The 15,428-nt window shown below is 37.8% G+C and overlaps 1 protein-coding gene across 2 annotated transcripts in view; it reads right to left on the bottom strand.

The window, feature by feature from the left end:
- ARHGAP28 (Rho GTPase activating protein 28) overlaps positions 1-15,140 on the bottom strand; it is a 221,945-nt gene extending 206,805 nt beyond the window's left edge. For both annotated transcript variants that reach the window (XM_032421200.1, XM_032421201.1), the window contains exon 1: positions 14,889-15,140. In XM_032421200.1, coding sequence (XP_032277091.1) covers positions 14,889-15,064 — 176 coding nt within the window. In that variant the 5' untranslated portion in view covers positions 15,065-15,140. The remainder of the gene's footprint in view (positions 1-14,888) is intronic.
- Between the last annotated feature and the right edge of the window lie 288 nt (positions 15,141-15,428).

Raw genomic sequence — 15,428 nt, 5'->3', positions numbered from 1 at the left:
AGAAATATCAAATCTAGTATATATAATATTGATAAAATTTATCTTACCAAAAAGTAAGTTATTAATGAATGCTCTCTTTAAACTTGAACAAAAAATATAATAAAGTGCTGTGGCATTCTTAAATGATATCCAACATTCCTATTAATTCATGATCATCTGAAAAATCAGCTCTCCTTACTAGACAGGCTCGATTTTTCAAAGTAAGGCTGAAAGAAAAACATCTTACTGATATACTGACACCCTGGCTTGGGTAGCTTGGTTGAAATAAACCAAACTCCACTTAGAGTAACTGAGGCCACTAACACTGGACAACAATCCATGCTTATTGCACAGACTGCAAAGAGAGAGATCAACTGAACAAGCAAAATTAAATGAGACAGAGATACGTGTTATTATACAATTAGTATAGGTCTAAAGCCAATGTTTTGGTTAAAAATCTAGGATTATCTAATTACCTTCATTTCCAACTTAGTAAGAGAGGGAAAAAAAGAATTTAAGTGTTTGAAGATTCCCTGGAGGTCAACTCATCAATTGAACCCCTTCATTATCCAAATGAAGCAAAGGTGTGAAATGAGTTTGGCCTGACCCTCACTGGTTCACCCAAAGTGCACATGCAATGGCCTCTCCTTCCCTGGCTAGTCTCACTTCAGCCAGCCTCGGGGACACCAGCACCTGGCTGCATGCTGTTACACCTTCTCCTCCCACCTGCTCTTCTGCCAAAGACACTTCCCGCTCTCACTCCTCCTAATGACTTGTACACATTCTCTTTTTTGTTGTTGTTGTTGAAGTTTAGTTGACATACAGTGTTGTATTAGTTCCAGGTGTACAGCATAGTGATTCAACAATTTTATACATTATGAAATGCTCACCGCCCTAAGTGTAGTCACCATCTGACACCAGACAACATTATTACAATATTATTGACTATATTTCCTATGCTGGACTTTTTACCCCTGTGACTTACTTATTTTATAACTGGAAGTTTGTGCTCCATCTTGGAGACTTAATTTAGTTATTGACTCCTCCAGAAGCTTTCCTTAACCCCTCTAACTCTCACTAACCTAACCCCGAGTGGCAGTTATACCTTCTTTGCTCTCCCAGAGCACGCCACACATTTTTCCTCAATTGTTCTTCTCACCATTCAAATACTGAGTGTCCACACTGGGCCAGTGGGCTAATGCTAGGGATACAGAGGGAGAGGCAGCATTTCTGCCCTAAAGGAGCTGCACTTCAGAGGCAGCTGAAATAACCTGTTAACCAGTCTATCCATTCTCATTGAAGGACTGACTATTAACCATTTGTGTAGTCCCCAAACCCAATATATGGCATACAGAGGCTCAACAGATGTTTGTTTGACTTCACTTTTATTATGAAAATTGGGAGTTTAAATCCTTCATGTTTTAATGAGTGAAATAACCTTAAGCAAAATTCAATCTTTAAAACAACGGAGGGTGTATTTACCTTCTATTCATTATCCTTTTCTAAGTTTTATGTGTCAAGGCATACTACTCATTTACAATTGTCACCAGTTTTGATTTTTATTTATTATTCTTCACTTCATAGCATATTATCAACAGTTTATGTTATACCATGTATAAAGGCTAATTTAGTGGATTCTGAGAAAGCAGGTAGCATGTAAGGTCAGAACAGTCTATTTCCTAACAGAATACCAATCCAAGATTTCTAATACTTTTTCTAATTCAAAAATAGCAAATTCTGAAAATATCACCATATATTTGAGATTATTACTATTTAATGAATGAATTGCTCATTTACTCAATAAGCATATATACAGTACCTAGGACTGTATTAGGCCAGGAATACTGAGATGAACAAGACATGGCCCTGGCATCAACACTCCTGGCCTTTATAGAAGTACTGCTACCAAGTAGTGGGTCAAGTGCAATACTAGAAGAATGTAATAAGGTAGAAAAGGCACAAAGGTGGACATGACCAACTTGGTTTGAGGGGGAGACAGCCAGGGAAGAAGACTTCACAAAAGAAGTGATGCTCAGATTTTGGAAGACTTTCCTGGTAGCTCCGCAACCCAAGGACAGGTCACATGTCCACATTTCAGCCTCCACTACCTTCACTCAGCAACCATTTGTTAAAACTCTACTGAGAGCCAGGCCTCTGACAGGGGAGGGGCAGGTAGTTAAGGATTCCACAATGAAGAAAACAGAGAACGTTCTTGTACTAACAGTGCTCATATAGTGTTGTGGGGCTAGGGATAAAGTTTTAACCTGTATGCACAAAAACGTTACTATCAAAGGATTTTAAGTGTGTTTAAGTCTTACATTTTAGAAATCTAGGTTTCTTCATAAGAGAAGAGGGGAAAAAAATAAAACAAGACAAAATCAGAGAGGGAGACAAACCATAAGAGACTCTCTTAATCAAAGGAAACAAACTGAGGATTGCTGGAGGGGACGGAGTAGGGGGATGGGGTAACTGGGTGATGGACATTAAGGAGGATATGTGATGCAATGAGCACTGGGTATTATATAAGACTGATAAATCACTGATCTCTACTTCTGAAATCAATAATACATTCTATGTTAATTAATTGAATTTAAATTTTTAAAAAATTTTCTTGACTTTGAATCTTCAGCTTTTTTGGGGTAAGTTTTTATTTTATTTTATTTTTTTTAAAGATTTTATTTATTTATTTGACAGAGAGAGACACAGCGAGAGAGGGAACACAAGCAGGGGGAGTGGGAGAGGGAGAAGCAGGCTTCCCGCTGAGCAGGGAGCCCGATGCGGGGCTCAATCCCAGGAGCCTGGGATCATGACCTGAGCCGAAGGCAGACACTTAACGACTGAGCCACCCAGGCGCCCCTTGGGTAAGTTTTTATAAGCTCCCCGCCTTCAGTCTGCCTTTTTTCTCTCGGCACCTTTCCATATAAGCTAAGTTTTTATAATAGGTTCTGCTTGCTGCCTCTACTTCCTCACCTCGCACTCATTCTTCAACCTACAGCAAACTGGCCTCCACCTCCATAACCTCATTAAACCCACTCTAGCCACCCTCCAGACCCAGGGGGTGATTTTCAGTCTTGACATTATTGGTCATCTAGCTACTCCTGATATGTTGTCTGCTCATTCTGAACCTAATGCCCTGGCTTCCAGAATGCTCCTAGCCTCTTAGTCTCCCAGTGCTCTGCCCTTCCCTATTTGGCACTGCTCCCCAGGTTTCTGTCTTTGTTCCACTGCTGTTTCTACAGATACTCTATTCTCTCCTGCCAAATTGCATGCAGTCCTGATTTTAACTCTCTCCTGAATGCGGAAGTCTCCCATGAATAAATAGCTTAGAATTTTCAGTCTTGATCTCCCTCCCAAGCTGCCAGCTTGTAGAGCTAACTACCAGCTGGACATATACACTTAGCTCAGAGTTTCACCTGCTAGACTCATCACCCCATCCATAATCTACTCATCCACCAGAATTCTCAATTTCAATTAATAACACTCCAAAACAGAAACCCAAGTAATTTTAATCATCAAACCATACGAACTCCATTGCTTGTTTCTCCTCCAGAATCCATTACTCCCTTTCCTCTGTATTCTCACAACCCCTTATCATTTCTACCTGAACAATGGCATTTGCCTTCTAAATTATTTCTCTACCCCCAGTCACAGTCCTCCTTAAAACAATCTTTTACACTCCAGAAAAATAAGATTGGAGGATTCTGGAACAGAATAAGCAAACAGTTTCAAGATTACAACTGAACTTTATGAATTTTAATTCAATAGCTCTGAAACCAGATTAAAACAGTAAGAATGATCTGAATTAGGAATGAGTATGCTGGAGACAGAGAGTGGAAGAAACAGAAGAGAGAATAAACCAGGTTAAAATTTGGTTAACTGAAGAGTGTTCCCTCTTAAGACACATAAAAAAAGTCTTTCCATGGACTCTAAAGAAAATTGGTTCTAATCTTAACTCCCACAAAAAGAACTATTTTAAAGTCTGGATAAGTCTCATGTTTGTTTAAGATTGGCATAATAGAAATCAGCTTCATTCGGGCTTCTTCTAAGCAGTGACTGACTCATGTTGTTTTAGCTGGTGTTGACTCACTGCCCCACAAAGGATGACACAGCTTTAAATAGGCAGAGGATGGCCTAATTTTTCCAATTACATGCTTCCAGCAACCAGAAGACGTGGGGGTCCTCTAGAGTGGAGCTTTCTGCAACTAAGCACAATTTAGATTTTACAAAAACAGTTGCCAAGTTGACCTGGTAATCACTGAGCTTTATAAATGAAGGGGGAGAGAAGTTAAGTTGTGGTATATTAAAAATCACAGGGGCCGGGCATCCTCTGTTTTTCAAAACAAACTCTGCGGAAACTTAGAGTCAGCTCTTTTCCCATTTAATTGCTTACTCTATTGAGGTCAGCAAATGTTTTTCTTTAAGATTCCAATGAAAAGCCGCAACAAGTGTGTTTTCAAGACTCTCCACGTTAACTTTAGTGAGATAATGTAGGGGTGGCTGTAATCGTGTTTGAAAGGAAGCTAAGGAAATGACAATCTCATAATTGTTGCCACCTTTTCTATACTTCTACACCCTTAATGTCTCCCAGTGAGAGCACCAGTTTTCTCTTCTGCCATGATTTCCTTGCTGTCAGCCTGATTGCTCCCAGAGCACAACAGACCAGGTTGTGGGCCTGAGTGGGTGACCAGGGGTCAGCAGAATGAATTCCGAGTCTGGCTCAAAAAGTTGGTTATTCCTTATGAGCCTTTCAGCAAGATACTTCCATACTTTGCTTCCCTGTTGTACCATACAGATTGTCCCTTGCAGTCCTTACTCATGAGTAGTCTTTCATGATGCTTCATTCCTATTTGTAACACACTCTGAACTCCCTGGCTGTTAAGAATAGTTAGAAGAGACTCCTAAAGACCCAGCAGATGGCAGAGAAGTCTGGACCACACTGTTTATATATAACTAAAATGACTGTCCAATCTCCATAGTGTCCCAAGAACTGGAGTTTATCAAAATGAATACCATGCAAAATAAACACAAGTGCACAGAGCCTGGAGACCATTCTGATTCTGACCTCTCCAGATGACTCAAGTCCAGACTACAATGGGGCCCTGGATTAATTTTCTAAATAGGAATCCTTGCAGCTCAATTCTGGTCAGTATTACCCATGGCTACAAAGTCTAGATTGCCACAACCTATCTATAGTATCTAAATTTTTGAGCAAGATTTAGAACAAAACCGATCTTCACAAAAGTATGGTCCAGGACCTGGACTGGTCCCTAGCTTGACTTCAAATCAGGATAAAGCAAAAAACTGACTGACTATTGGGAGAGAAAATAGAAAAGCTCCATAAATTCTCATGGACTGTTGTTTCTCAACTTGCATTAAGAATTCTTATGTTGTAGCATTTTTCACAGAACTAGAACAAAAAAAGTCCTACAATTTAGGTGGAACCACAAAAGACCCTGAATAGCCAAAGTAATCCTGAAAAAGAAAAGCAAAGGAGGCATCCCTTATATTACAAACCTGTAGTCATCAAAACAGTATGGTACTGTCACAAAAAGACACATAGATCAATTGAACAGAACAGAAAACCCAGAAATAAACCTACAACTACATGATCAATTAATCTTTGACAAAGCAGGAAAGAATATACAATGGGAGAGAGTCTCTTTCCCAAATGGTATTGAGAAAACTGGTTAGCTACATGCAGAAGAATGAAACTAGACCACTTTCTTACACCATACACAAAAATAAACTCAAAATGGATTAAAGACCTAAATGTGAGACAGGAAACCATACAGTTCCTAGAAGAGAGCACAGGCAGTAATTTCTCTCACATCGGCCATAGCAACATTTTTCTAGATATGTCTCCTGAGACAAAAGAAATAAAAGCAAAAATAAACTATTGGGACTACATCAAAATAAAAAGCCTCTGCACAGTAAACAATCAACAAAACTAAAAGGCAACCTACTGAATAGAAGATATCTGCAAATGACATATGTGATAAACGGTTAGTATCCAGAATATATAAAGAACTTATACAACTCAACACCCAAAATACAAATAATCCAATTAAAAAATGGACAGAAGACATGAACAGACATCCAGATGGCCAACAGACATATGAAAAGATGCTCAACATCACTCATCATTAGAGAAAGCCAAATCAAAACTACAATATCACCTCACACCTGTCAGAATGGCTAAAATAAAAAATATAAGAAACAAGTGTTGGCGAAGATGTGGAGAAAAAGGAAGCCTCTATTGGGAATGCAAACTGTTGCAGCCACTGTGGAAAACAGCATATGGAGGCTCCTCAAAAAGTTAAAAATACAAGTACCAGGACACTTGGGTGACTCAGTGGATTAAGCATCCACCAATTGTTGATTTCAGCTCAGGCCATGATCTCAGGGTTGTGAGATCGAGTCCCGTGTCGGACTTGGCACTGAGCATGGAGCTTGCTTGGGATTCTTTCTCTCCTTCTCCCTCTGCCCCCTCCCCCAAAATACAACTACCCTACCATCTAATAATTGCACTACTGGGTATTTACCCAAAAACTGCAAAAACACTGATTTGAAGGGATACATGCACCCCTATGTTTATAGCAGCATTATTTACAATAGCCAAATTATGGAAGCAGCCCAGGTATTCATGGATAGATGAATGAACAAAGAATAATAATAATGGAATACTATTCAGCCATAAAAAAGAATGAAATCTTGCCATTTGCAATGACATGGATGGAGCTAAGATTATAATGCCAAGCAAAATAAGTCAGTCAGAGAAAGAAAAATATCATATGATTTTGCTCATATGTAGAACTTAAGAAACAAACAAAAAAAGCAAAGAAAAAAAAAGGGAGAGAGGCAAACCAAGAAACAGACCCTAACTATAGAGAAACAAACCAGAGAAATGGTTATCAAAGGGGAGCGGGGTAAAGGGATGGGTGACATAGATGATAGGGACTAAGGAGTGCACTTGTCATGATGAGCACCAGGTGATGTATGGAAATGCTGAATCACTATATTGTACACCTTAAACTACTATAACACTGTCTGTTAACTATACTAAAATTAAAAGAATATTTTATTTTTTAAAAGAATATTTTAATTAAAAAATTAATTTAACACTCTCCCTGAGAGAGAAGAAAGAAAAAAGAATTTTTATGTTGTGAGTCATACTGCAAGGAATGAAGTGAAAAATACTTTTTTAACCATGAAAATCTATCTTAGTAGTTAAAGAAAGCAATTAATAAAACTACAATGAAAAATTCTAAGAGCTAGTTACTAAGAACATCAAATTAAAGGATTAACGATTGCCCTTCCCCACTTCTGCCCCCCCCAAAAGAAAACCACAAGAAGATTTCCTGTTACTAATTGCTTAGATCACACTTTGTAAGTCAAATTGAATGACTTCTTCAGCACATTTTGTCTACTTTAAAATACTGTTACCTAAGACTACATGAAGGGCAAGAATGTAGCTTTTAAAGGGAAAAAAATTCCTAACATTGTACTTGCTTCGACTGATAACAAAATTACTCAAACTATTTATATCCATTCATATTTAACCCACTGCATACTTATATTCCACTGAAACAGAATAAAAATGATTTCAAAAGGAAAGACTAAATCAAAACTGAGTATCTGTAACATCTACTATGTGAAAGTTGCTAGTTTGCTAAGGGGGATACAATAGTAATACTGTCCCTGCTCTCAATTAACCTATGACCAAATTGAGACTGAAAAACACTAAATCCATAATATATTAAATAATGTTTCAAGATTTAAACAACAGGTTAAAACAAACAAAACAACAGTTTTGGAAGGGTTGGGTGGGAATCCTGGCTCTATCATTACCTCACGGTGTGACCTTGGGCTACTTCTCTGTGCCTTACTTTCTTCCTATGTCACAGGACTGTTTTAAGGATTAAATGATAATGGATGTTAAGCTAAGTAAGTTGTCAATAAAAATAGTCCTTTAAAAACAAAGAAATGACATCATAGGACAATGATCCTTATGACAGGTGAAAACTCCCTGGCTACTATTATCTAGGAAATTTTCAGGAAAGAAGTTTAGTCCTCACGTCTCTAACTATATTTATTTCCCTTTGCTTGGCTCTTCATCTCCAGCTACTTAAATATGGGTTTGGTTCCAACCACAGACGTGTTAACTTTGGTTACTTGTATGAATGTTTAGGTATGATAATGAGGGTAGGGAAAAGTGTCAAGAGATCAAATGTCATATTATTAGTTATAATGTCATTTTTCTATGTTTGACATTTTTTCTAATTACCTGTCAGATATCTCTACAGATCTAAAAATATAAATACACTGACAGACCTTTGTATAAAGACAAATGCATTGGCCAGTGTTTTCTAAATAGATTTTCCATAAATGCACACTAAGCAGGAAACCTCAAAAGGATTCTTTTCTCTGTATATTACAGATGTACAAAAGTAAACTTTGTCGCTAATCACAAAATTTAACACAGATCTAAAGATTTATCTCTTATATATAAGGTAATCAGCACCACTACTTAGAATTATTAAAATAGTAGAAATAAGTCTCAAGTGCTTAATAATTTTAAAAATGCTCCATATTACTTTGTCTTTGGTTTCCTGTCCTTTGTACTGTGTGCCTGTATGTAGTCATCTTCTACTAATCTAAGGGATCAGAAATGGAATGCATAGGTTTAATTAGTTTTGAAGAGTAACATGAGACAAAGCAGCTGGTTCTCTAAGTGATACTTAGTGTATGTTCTCCCACCCTTGGACACTTAATGCCTGTCAAAGATAGTTTTATCTGTAATATTCATTTATTGAAGAGTGATATAACACAGTTGATACTGAAAGACTGTGTCATAAACCCCAGATATTTAAGATGAATATACACGGAAAAATATTTTAGTTCCCATTTTAGAAAAGAGCAACTTTAAGCTTTTAGATAATTACTGTTTTGTTCTGAAGTGCATCCTCTAGTAATCACAAAGAAATGAGCACATGAAATTGCATGTGATGAAAAATGACACATTATACAAAGGCTCACCAACTCAAGTAACCAGAACACAGCAAGAAACTGAAAGCAAACAAGCAAACCAATAAATGCTCAAAGAAACTGAAATAAATGCTATCAAAATCTTCTGTTAGATTATAAAGTTTAGTCCTTCAATAAGCATTTTCTTTACACAGTTCTAACAACCTTGATTATCTAATGAAAAGTAAATTATAAAAACAACATTAGAAAGAACAAAAGTACTGCTTAAGGTTTTTAAGGCTGCCTGAAAATAAGGGGGAAAATAACAACAATAAATAATATTTAAAAATTATATAAGAAATAAACCAATATACCAATGTAGGCTATTTACTATGAAGGCAAGCAAACTTACACACCTCGATAGGTGCCTTTACTATAGCACTATAAATCATATGCCTTTATGATGACAGTCATTAAGAAAAGGAGCATTTCTGCCCTAGTTAAGGGTATGCCTGACCTTATATTTTCATCCAAAGAGGCTTAAAACAAAATCTATCAATTAAATGGATAAATTTTATTTCCAAAATTTTCTTCTGAGAACATTTTATTCCCTTCCTTTGCTCTGCTCCATAACACTCTACTTCTATTCTTTGCTGCAACTGAGATCTAGAGACCACAGACTGAGAAAACAGAGAACAAGAATGACTTCAGAAATGAAATAGTTTGGTTTAAGGAAAGAATGAGAAGAAATTTTAATTACATGTAAATTAAATATTTACTTTAGTTATGATATATCTGCACATGTTCAGGAACACTGGTAAGGGAAAAATGTTTCCATTAGGTATAAACATAGTTCTAAGAAAATAGATAGCCACAGTAATACTCTCCAGGCAAGGTGGGATTTAACAACTACCCTCTCTTAACACAGAATTTAATTTAGTAGCCTTCTATTTTTCTCTGAAGACTATCATAAAATTTTGCTTCCAAAAAAATCATGAAACTTTGAAAATTAGGGAACAGATTTCATGAACTCAGACCAGATAAAATTGAACCATTTTTTATATTTGGTTGATTTTTTTTAAAGGTGAAGGAGATAAAAACAATAAAGTCAGAGAGAATACTGAATGTGGACTTTATAGAATGGAAAGGACATCAATGTAGAAGAATTGAGAAAAAAAAATTAGTAGAGGGAAGTTCGAGAAGAAAACAGAAGATATTTCATAATCGTAAAAAATCTCCCCCAAGATACTTATTAATTACATAGAGGAAAATATAGTTTACCAGTACCAAAAACCCAGCAGGCACCATTTTAACCAGGTGATCAGAGTCAACATCAACATTAATGAGATAGATCGCCATCATGTACCCGCTAATATGATGCACTTGAAAGGGCCCAACATCATTCTGTGGAAGTCTTACCCACAATGCATAATTTCAGTCTAATCATGAGAAGACATTGCACCAATCCAAATTGAAGAGCTTCCTACAAAACAAGCAATCAGTACTCCAAAAGTGCCGTAAGAGATAAGGACAAACTGCCAGAGACTGGAGGTTTGGGAGGCAAAACTAAATACAATGTGGGATCCCAAATTCAATTCTACAACAGAAAAATTCTAATGCTAGCAGAAAAGCTGATGAAATCAGGTCATAAAGACTATATAGTTAACTGCACTGCACCAGTGTTAATTTTTCAGTTTTGATTAATGGAACTAGGGTTATGCACAACGTTAACATTAGGGGAAACTGGGTGAAGGTTACTTGAAACACTCTGAAGTACTTTTGCAAGTTTTCCAGAAGTCTAATATTATCTCAAAAAGTTAAGAAAATATTACTTTTATTCTCATGAACATGATTCTACAACACCCTAATTCCCTGAATTTTTGTGGATACATTAAGGATTAATGATCAGGGAGAACTGAGCAGGTTAAAAATGGACAGAGCAACTGGCCAAATGTTTAGCCAAATGACATGATCAAAGGAAATGTGCCAGATGTTTTCCAACAGCTCCACATATGGAGGCATCTATGCTCAATAGGGGCCCCACTGTAAAAAGAAACCAGAGACACCAACTCTGGTTTTAACCATAACATTAAAAATGACCCATAAATACCTTATCCTCTCATAAGAATTCTATTTCTAGAACTATTTCTGAATCCTCTAAAAACAGTATTTTAAAAAAAGGATCTGCCCCATATTTTAGTGTACCTGTGTATACATCCAAAAGCTCACACAGACCTATATAAGTACTTAATTGAACAAGAGCTGGCACCTTGAAATAAATGTCTTTTTAATTTCCATCCAAGAAAAATATGGCACTGAGTTGCTAAATTTAGTTTTTTCCATAAAATAAAATATTTATTCTCTAATCATCATTAATTCCATTTTAATCAAATCATTCCCATTACTAAGAATAGTTAATGATATTACAAAACAATATCCCCTTTACAAAAGTTTTAACATTGCTATAGGATTAGAATTCCTAGGATAACCTTGGTAAGCTTCTTTATTTGTTTTTGAGGAAGAGCTGGTTCTCTTCCTCTTCTATTTTTGTTCTCTCTTGGGAAGTTTATGGTTTAACGAAATAAACACCAGAAATACTCATGGCCATTTTTCACTATACACTCACCCAAAAATATTATATATATTTCTTATATATAGCTTAGAAAATCTTTGAAAAACAAGATACCTAGGCTTTATCTTCAGCTACCTTTCATTAAGTGAAATTATTTTGTATATATGTCAATATTTTCACTCTGGATTCTGATCAAGGGTCTAGAAGCTCAGCCTCTTTAAAAATCACATGATTGTAAAGACAGTCCCAACCACTTAACAGAACTGAAAATTTACAATCCTTCATTCTCTTTTATCCTTTACAAATAGAATGTAAAGATAGAATGTTTGTGAAATAAGGAATTACCTTCTCTCCTCCCAACAAATACTTAGTACTTGAGTTTTTTTCCTCCATTAATACCTTTTAGGGATAGGTACCAAAAATGTTTTACTCTCCTCTTTATATCAACAACACCTGTAATTAAAAGTGATAGCAGTAATAATACATCTAACAATTATTGGATGTTTCATTGGTATTGGACACTATTCTAAGCAGCTGAAGCAAGTTGCCCAAGACCACATGGTAATAAATGGTGTAGGTGATGTGTGGGGTCTGGGAACCTGATCCCAAGCCTGAGTCACTGGCAAGTACACTTTATACTGGCTACCTATTTTAATAAAGTAGAATGGGCAGTCCCTAAAGAAACTGGTGGCCACCCAGCTTCAATGTTGAAGAGTTGGAGGGGGAGGCATGTAATGGAGCAGCCATTACTCAGCTTCAACCAGTACTGGCAGGCAGCAGCAGAGGCCTGAGTTGCTGGATCCTTTATTCTTTTATTATTATTTCTTTTAATGAGAAGCTGGCAGTCCAGATTGATATCTGAAGCCTCTTGGTTTCAAAATGTTGCTACTTATTCCAAGCTTTTTCTAAAAATCCTCTTTGTCTGAAAGGTAAAGGGCCACATTCTCAAGGCAGGGACTTCATCTTATTTATCTTTGTATCCCTAATACCTAATGTGTGGCTGGCACATAGTAGGTACAAACAGATTGACTTCTGCTGTTAAAAATCCTGCCATTTCATCTTGGCCATTTTATAACCTTGGTAGGAATTCATTAGTTTATTCAACAAGCATTTACTGAGCTACCACGACGTGCCAGACACTGCTCTAGGCACTTGGGATTACAACAATGAACAAAAGAGAATGATGAAGAGAGAGATACAGAGACAGAGGAGACTGAGATTATATTTTAGTGGGAAAAATGGGCCCAAAAAATCCAAAAGCACATAAAGTCAGATGGCGTGGAGGCTTGAAAAATAAGGAGATGGGTTTGCTTTGAACTGAACCTTTGCTACTCAGAGCTAAAGAACAATGATACAATAGTCCATGCTTCCTAGCGCCATACTGGTCACTCGTCCACAAATATGTTACACATATGTAAGCAATTTTAAGGAAACGGTATTCTTGAAAGAGAGAGTGCTTTCTTCATAAGTAGAACAATACGATCTTGCTCCTTGGCTTGAAAGGAAGTATTGATCAGTAGTTAGTGAGTCAAAGGTTAATAACTGGGTCCTGATTATTTCTGTTATCAGACTCATGATTGATGGTGTCCTCTGGCTCCTTGTTAAGTACAGGAACCTCTTTTTGATTGTTGTTACTGGGAACCAAGGAATTAAGCTATTCTCTCATGATTTAGTTACAGGGGACAGGGTCAACTATCTCCTGCATCAGAGAGTTGAATGACAAAGGTTCCTATAGAGAGGGTGCACATGGTCACCAAAATGCAAACTTGGAGCAGCATAAATCTGATTGGCAGCCATATGATAAAACACTAACTATGACACACAACTTTTGCTCTCATGCATTATCATTCCACAAGACCACATGCTGAGTTAATGGAACTTCTCCTCCAGTTTGCTTTGGAAACAGATGTAGTTTCCGAAGGCCCAAATGGCACAATCTAGCTATTACTCCTAGACAGCTGCTGGGAGTTAGAGACAGGACAGCTATACCAGGACCATCTAAAAATGCACAAACCAGGCCCCTGCTTCTCATGAACTCACTTATATCTATTTAGTTACTCATAATCTGAGTAATTATAGTCAGGGATTATGTTTAGAAAAGAAAGCACCCTAAAGACAAATGCAAGTTTTTATCTTCAAGCAGCCTTTAAAACAATGTGCTACTAAAACTGGAAGAAAAATGTTACTTTCTCACTGTCTTTTAAAGTAAGATTTCACTCAACCTGCTCTTTTTGGAAGAAACAATATTGTCTTTGTTAGCCGAGCCTAACATAGATCTCATGCCAATGTAGTTTGTTCTTCTCATGGATACTAGCCAAAAGGATATTCCTTGAAATAAAATCACAATCTGTTGAAAGCTTCACAAATCAATTAGATTAGGAGACAGAAGTAATCATTATCACATAACTGAAGATAAAAGTATGAGAAAAAGTGAACGAAAATAAACTTGATGCAAAAAAGCACATCAACTCTCAAACTTCCCACTTGTTAAAAAAAAAGACAACCACCATCATTCATCTGTGGATCCATAGTAGATAAATAGCTACATTTAAGCAAGCAAAACTTCCCCTAAATATGAGTCATATATCAAACCATCTCACTTATTATTGCCTGACCAGGGAAATTTCCTAAGAGTCTAACGTTTTTGTTTAGTTAATGTAAGTCACACTGGCCTTGCATCAAACAGATGAACCCTGATACAGAGTAATTTAACATAGATCCCTGCTATATTAAATCTAAAATACACATAGTGAGATGGTTACAGACCTCTTTTGACCCAAAAGAAATAAATTATAGTAGCATTTACAACATTGAGTCAACATTAGCAATAATAAAATAATGATACCAATGTATTTATACAGTTGAATGGTTTTTAAAATCTAGAAAAAAAAATTTTTAAAGTCTACTCAGATTTACTTTTTAGAGAATCTCTCCAGCTATGTTTTAGCTCAGATGGCACGCAGTTACTAAAGAAACTTTCAACAGTATTTGAGGATTTAGGATAATGTACTTTGATTTTTTTCTTTTCTGCTTGTCTCACTTCCAATGATTTTTTTTAATTCTCCAATATGTCAATGGGTGAATTTGGCAGAAATGAGGCATATGCCTATTTATCATCAAGTTGTATCAAGAACACAGCTCGACAGCTAAACTCTGCTAGCCAAGGAGTTTAGCCGCGGCCGGCTGAGACTTCGTGCACTTCCCGCTTGCAATCAAGGATAATACAAAGAGCAGTAGACTCACTCATCCTGTCCACCAAAACTTGAAACAAAAATCAAGTGATGGTGCTCTTATGCTCTGGCAGAAAACACAGCTGGGAGATGAAAGCCCAAACCCGGGAAACCTCTGCTCCCTTTGGAGCCGCTCTGGGTACCTGCTGCCCGGGTGGCTGGCGGTGGCCCTGGGCGCGCAGCGTGGCTCGGAGCTGGGCGGCTGGGAGCGAGCGTACGAGTGGTAGGCGGTCAGCACCACGCCGCCCGAGTCTTCCACTTCCATCCTCAGCCGCGCATGTCCCCGCTCCGGCCCAAGAACAAAGGCGGGGACCAGCATGGACCAGCGCACCGGGACTCGGTCACCAGCGGGGCGGTGTTCCCCGTCCAGCTCCTAGGGGCTCGCTCTGGCGGCTGTCAGGAGCGCCCCGGGAAGCCAGCCCCGCCCGCGGGGCAGCCCTATTAGCAGGGACTTAAAGACACGCCCACAAGTCCCGCTGGGGGTGGGGGGTGGGGGCGGGGAGAATGGGGGGGGGGATGGGGGGGGGGGGGGTGGGGGAAGGGGGGGCCGGCAGAGGGGGGGGGGGGGGGATCCCTGTTTTTAGGCAACTGGAAACCCACTGTGATCCTTCAGGGCCCAGGCTAGCTGCTCTGGCAGTTTTTCTTGCTTTGTTTCTTTTTCTTTTCCTTTTCCTTTTCTCATC

Source organism: Phoca vitulina, unplaced genomic scaffold (genome assembly GCF_004348235.1).
Source record: "Phoca vitulina isolate PV1807 unplaced genomic scaffold, GSC_HSeal_1.0 scaffold24, whole genome shotgun sequence".
Classification (NCBI taxonomy): Eukaryota; Metazoa; Chordata; class Mammalia; order Carnivora; family Phocidae; genus Phoca; species Phoca vitulina.
Note: the sequence above shows the minus strand (reverse complement) of the source record. Positions and strands in the feature narration are given on the sequence as shown.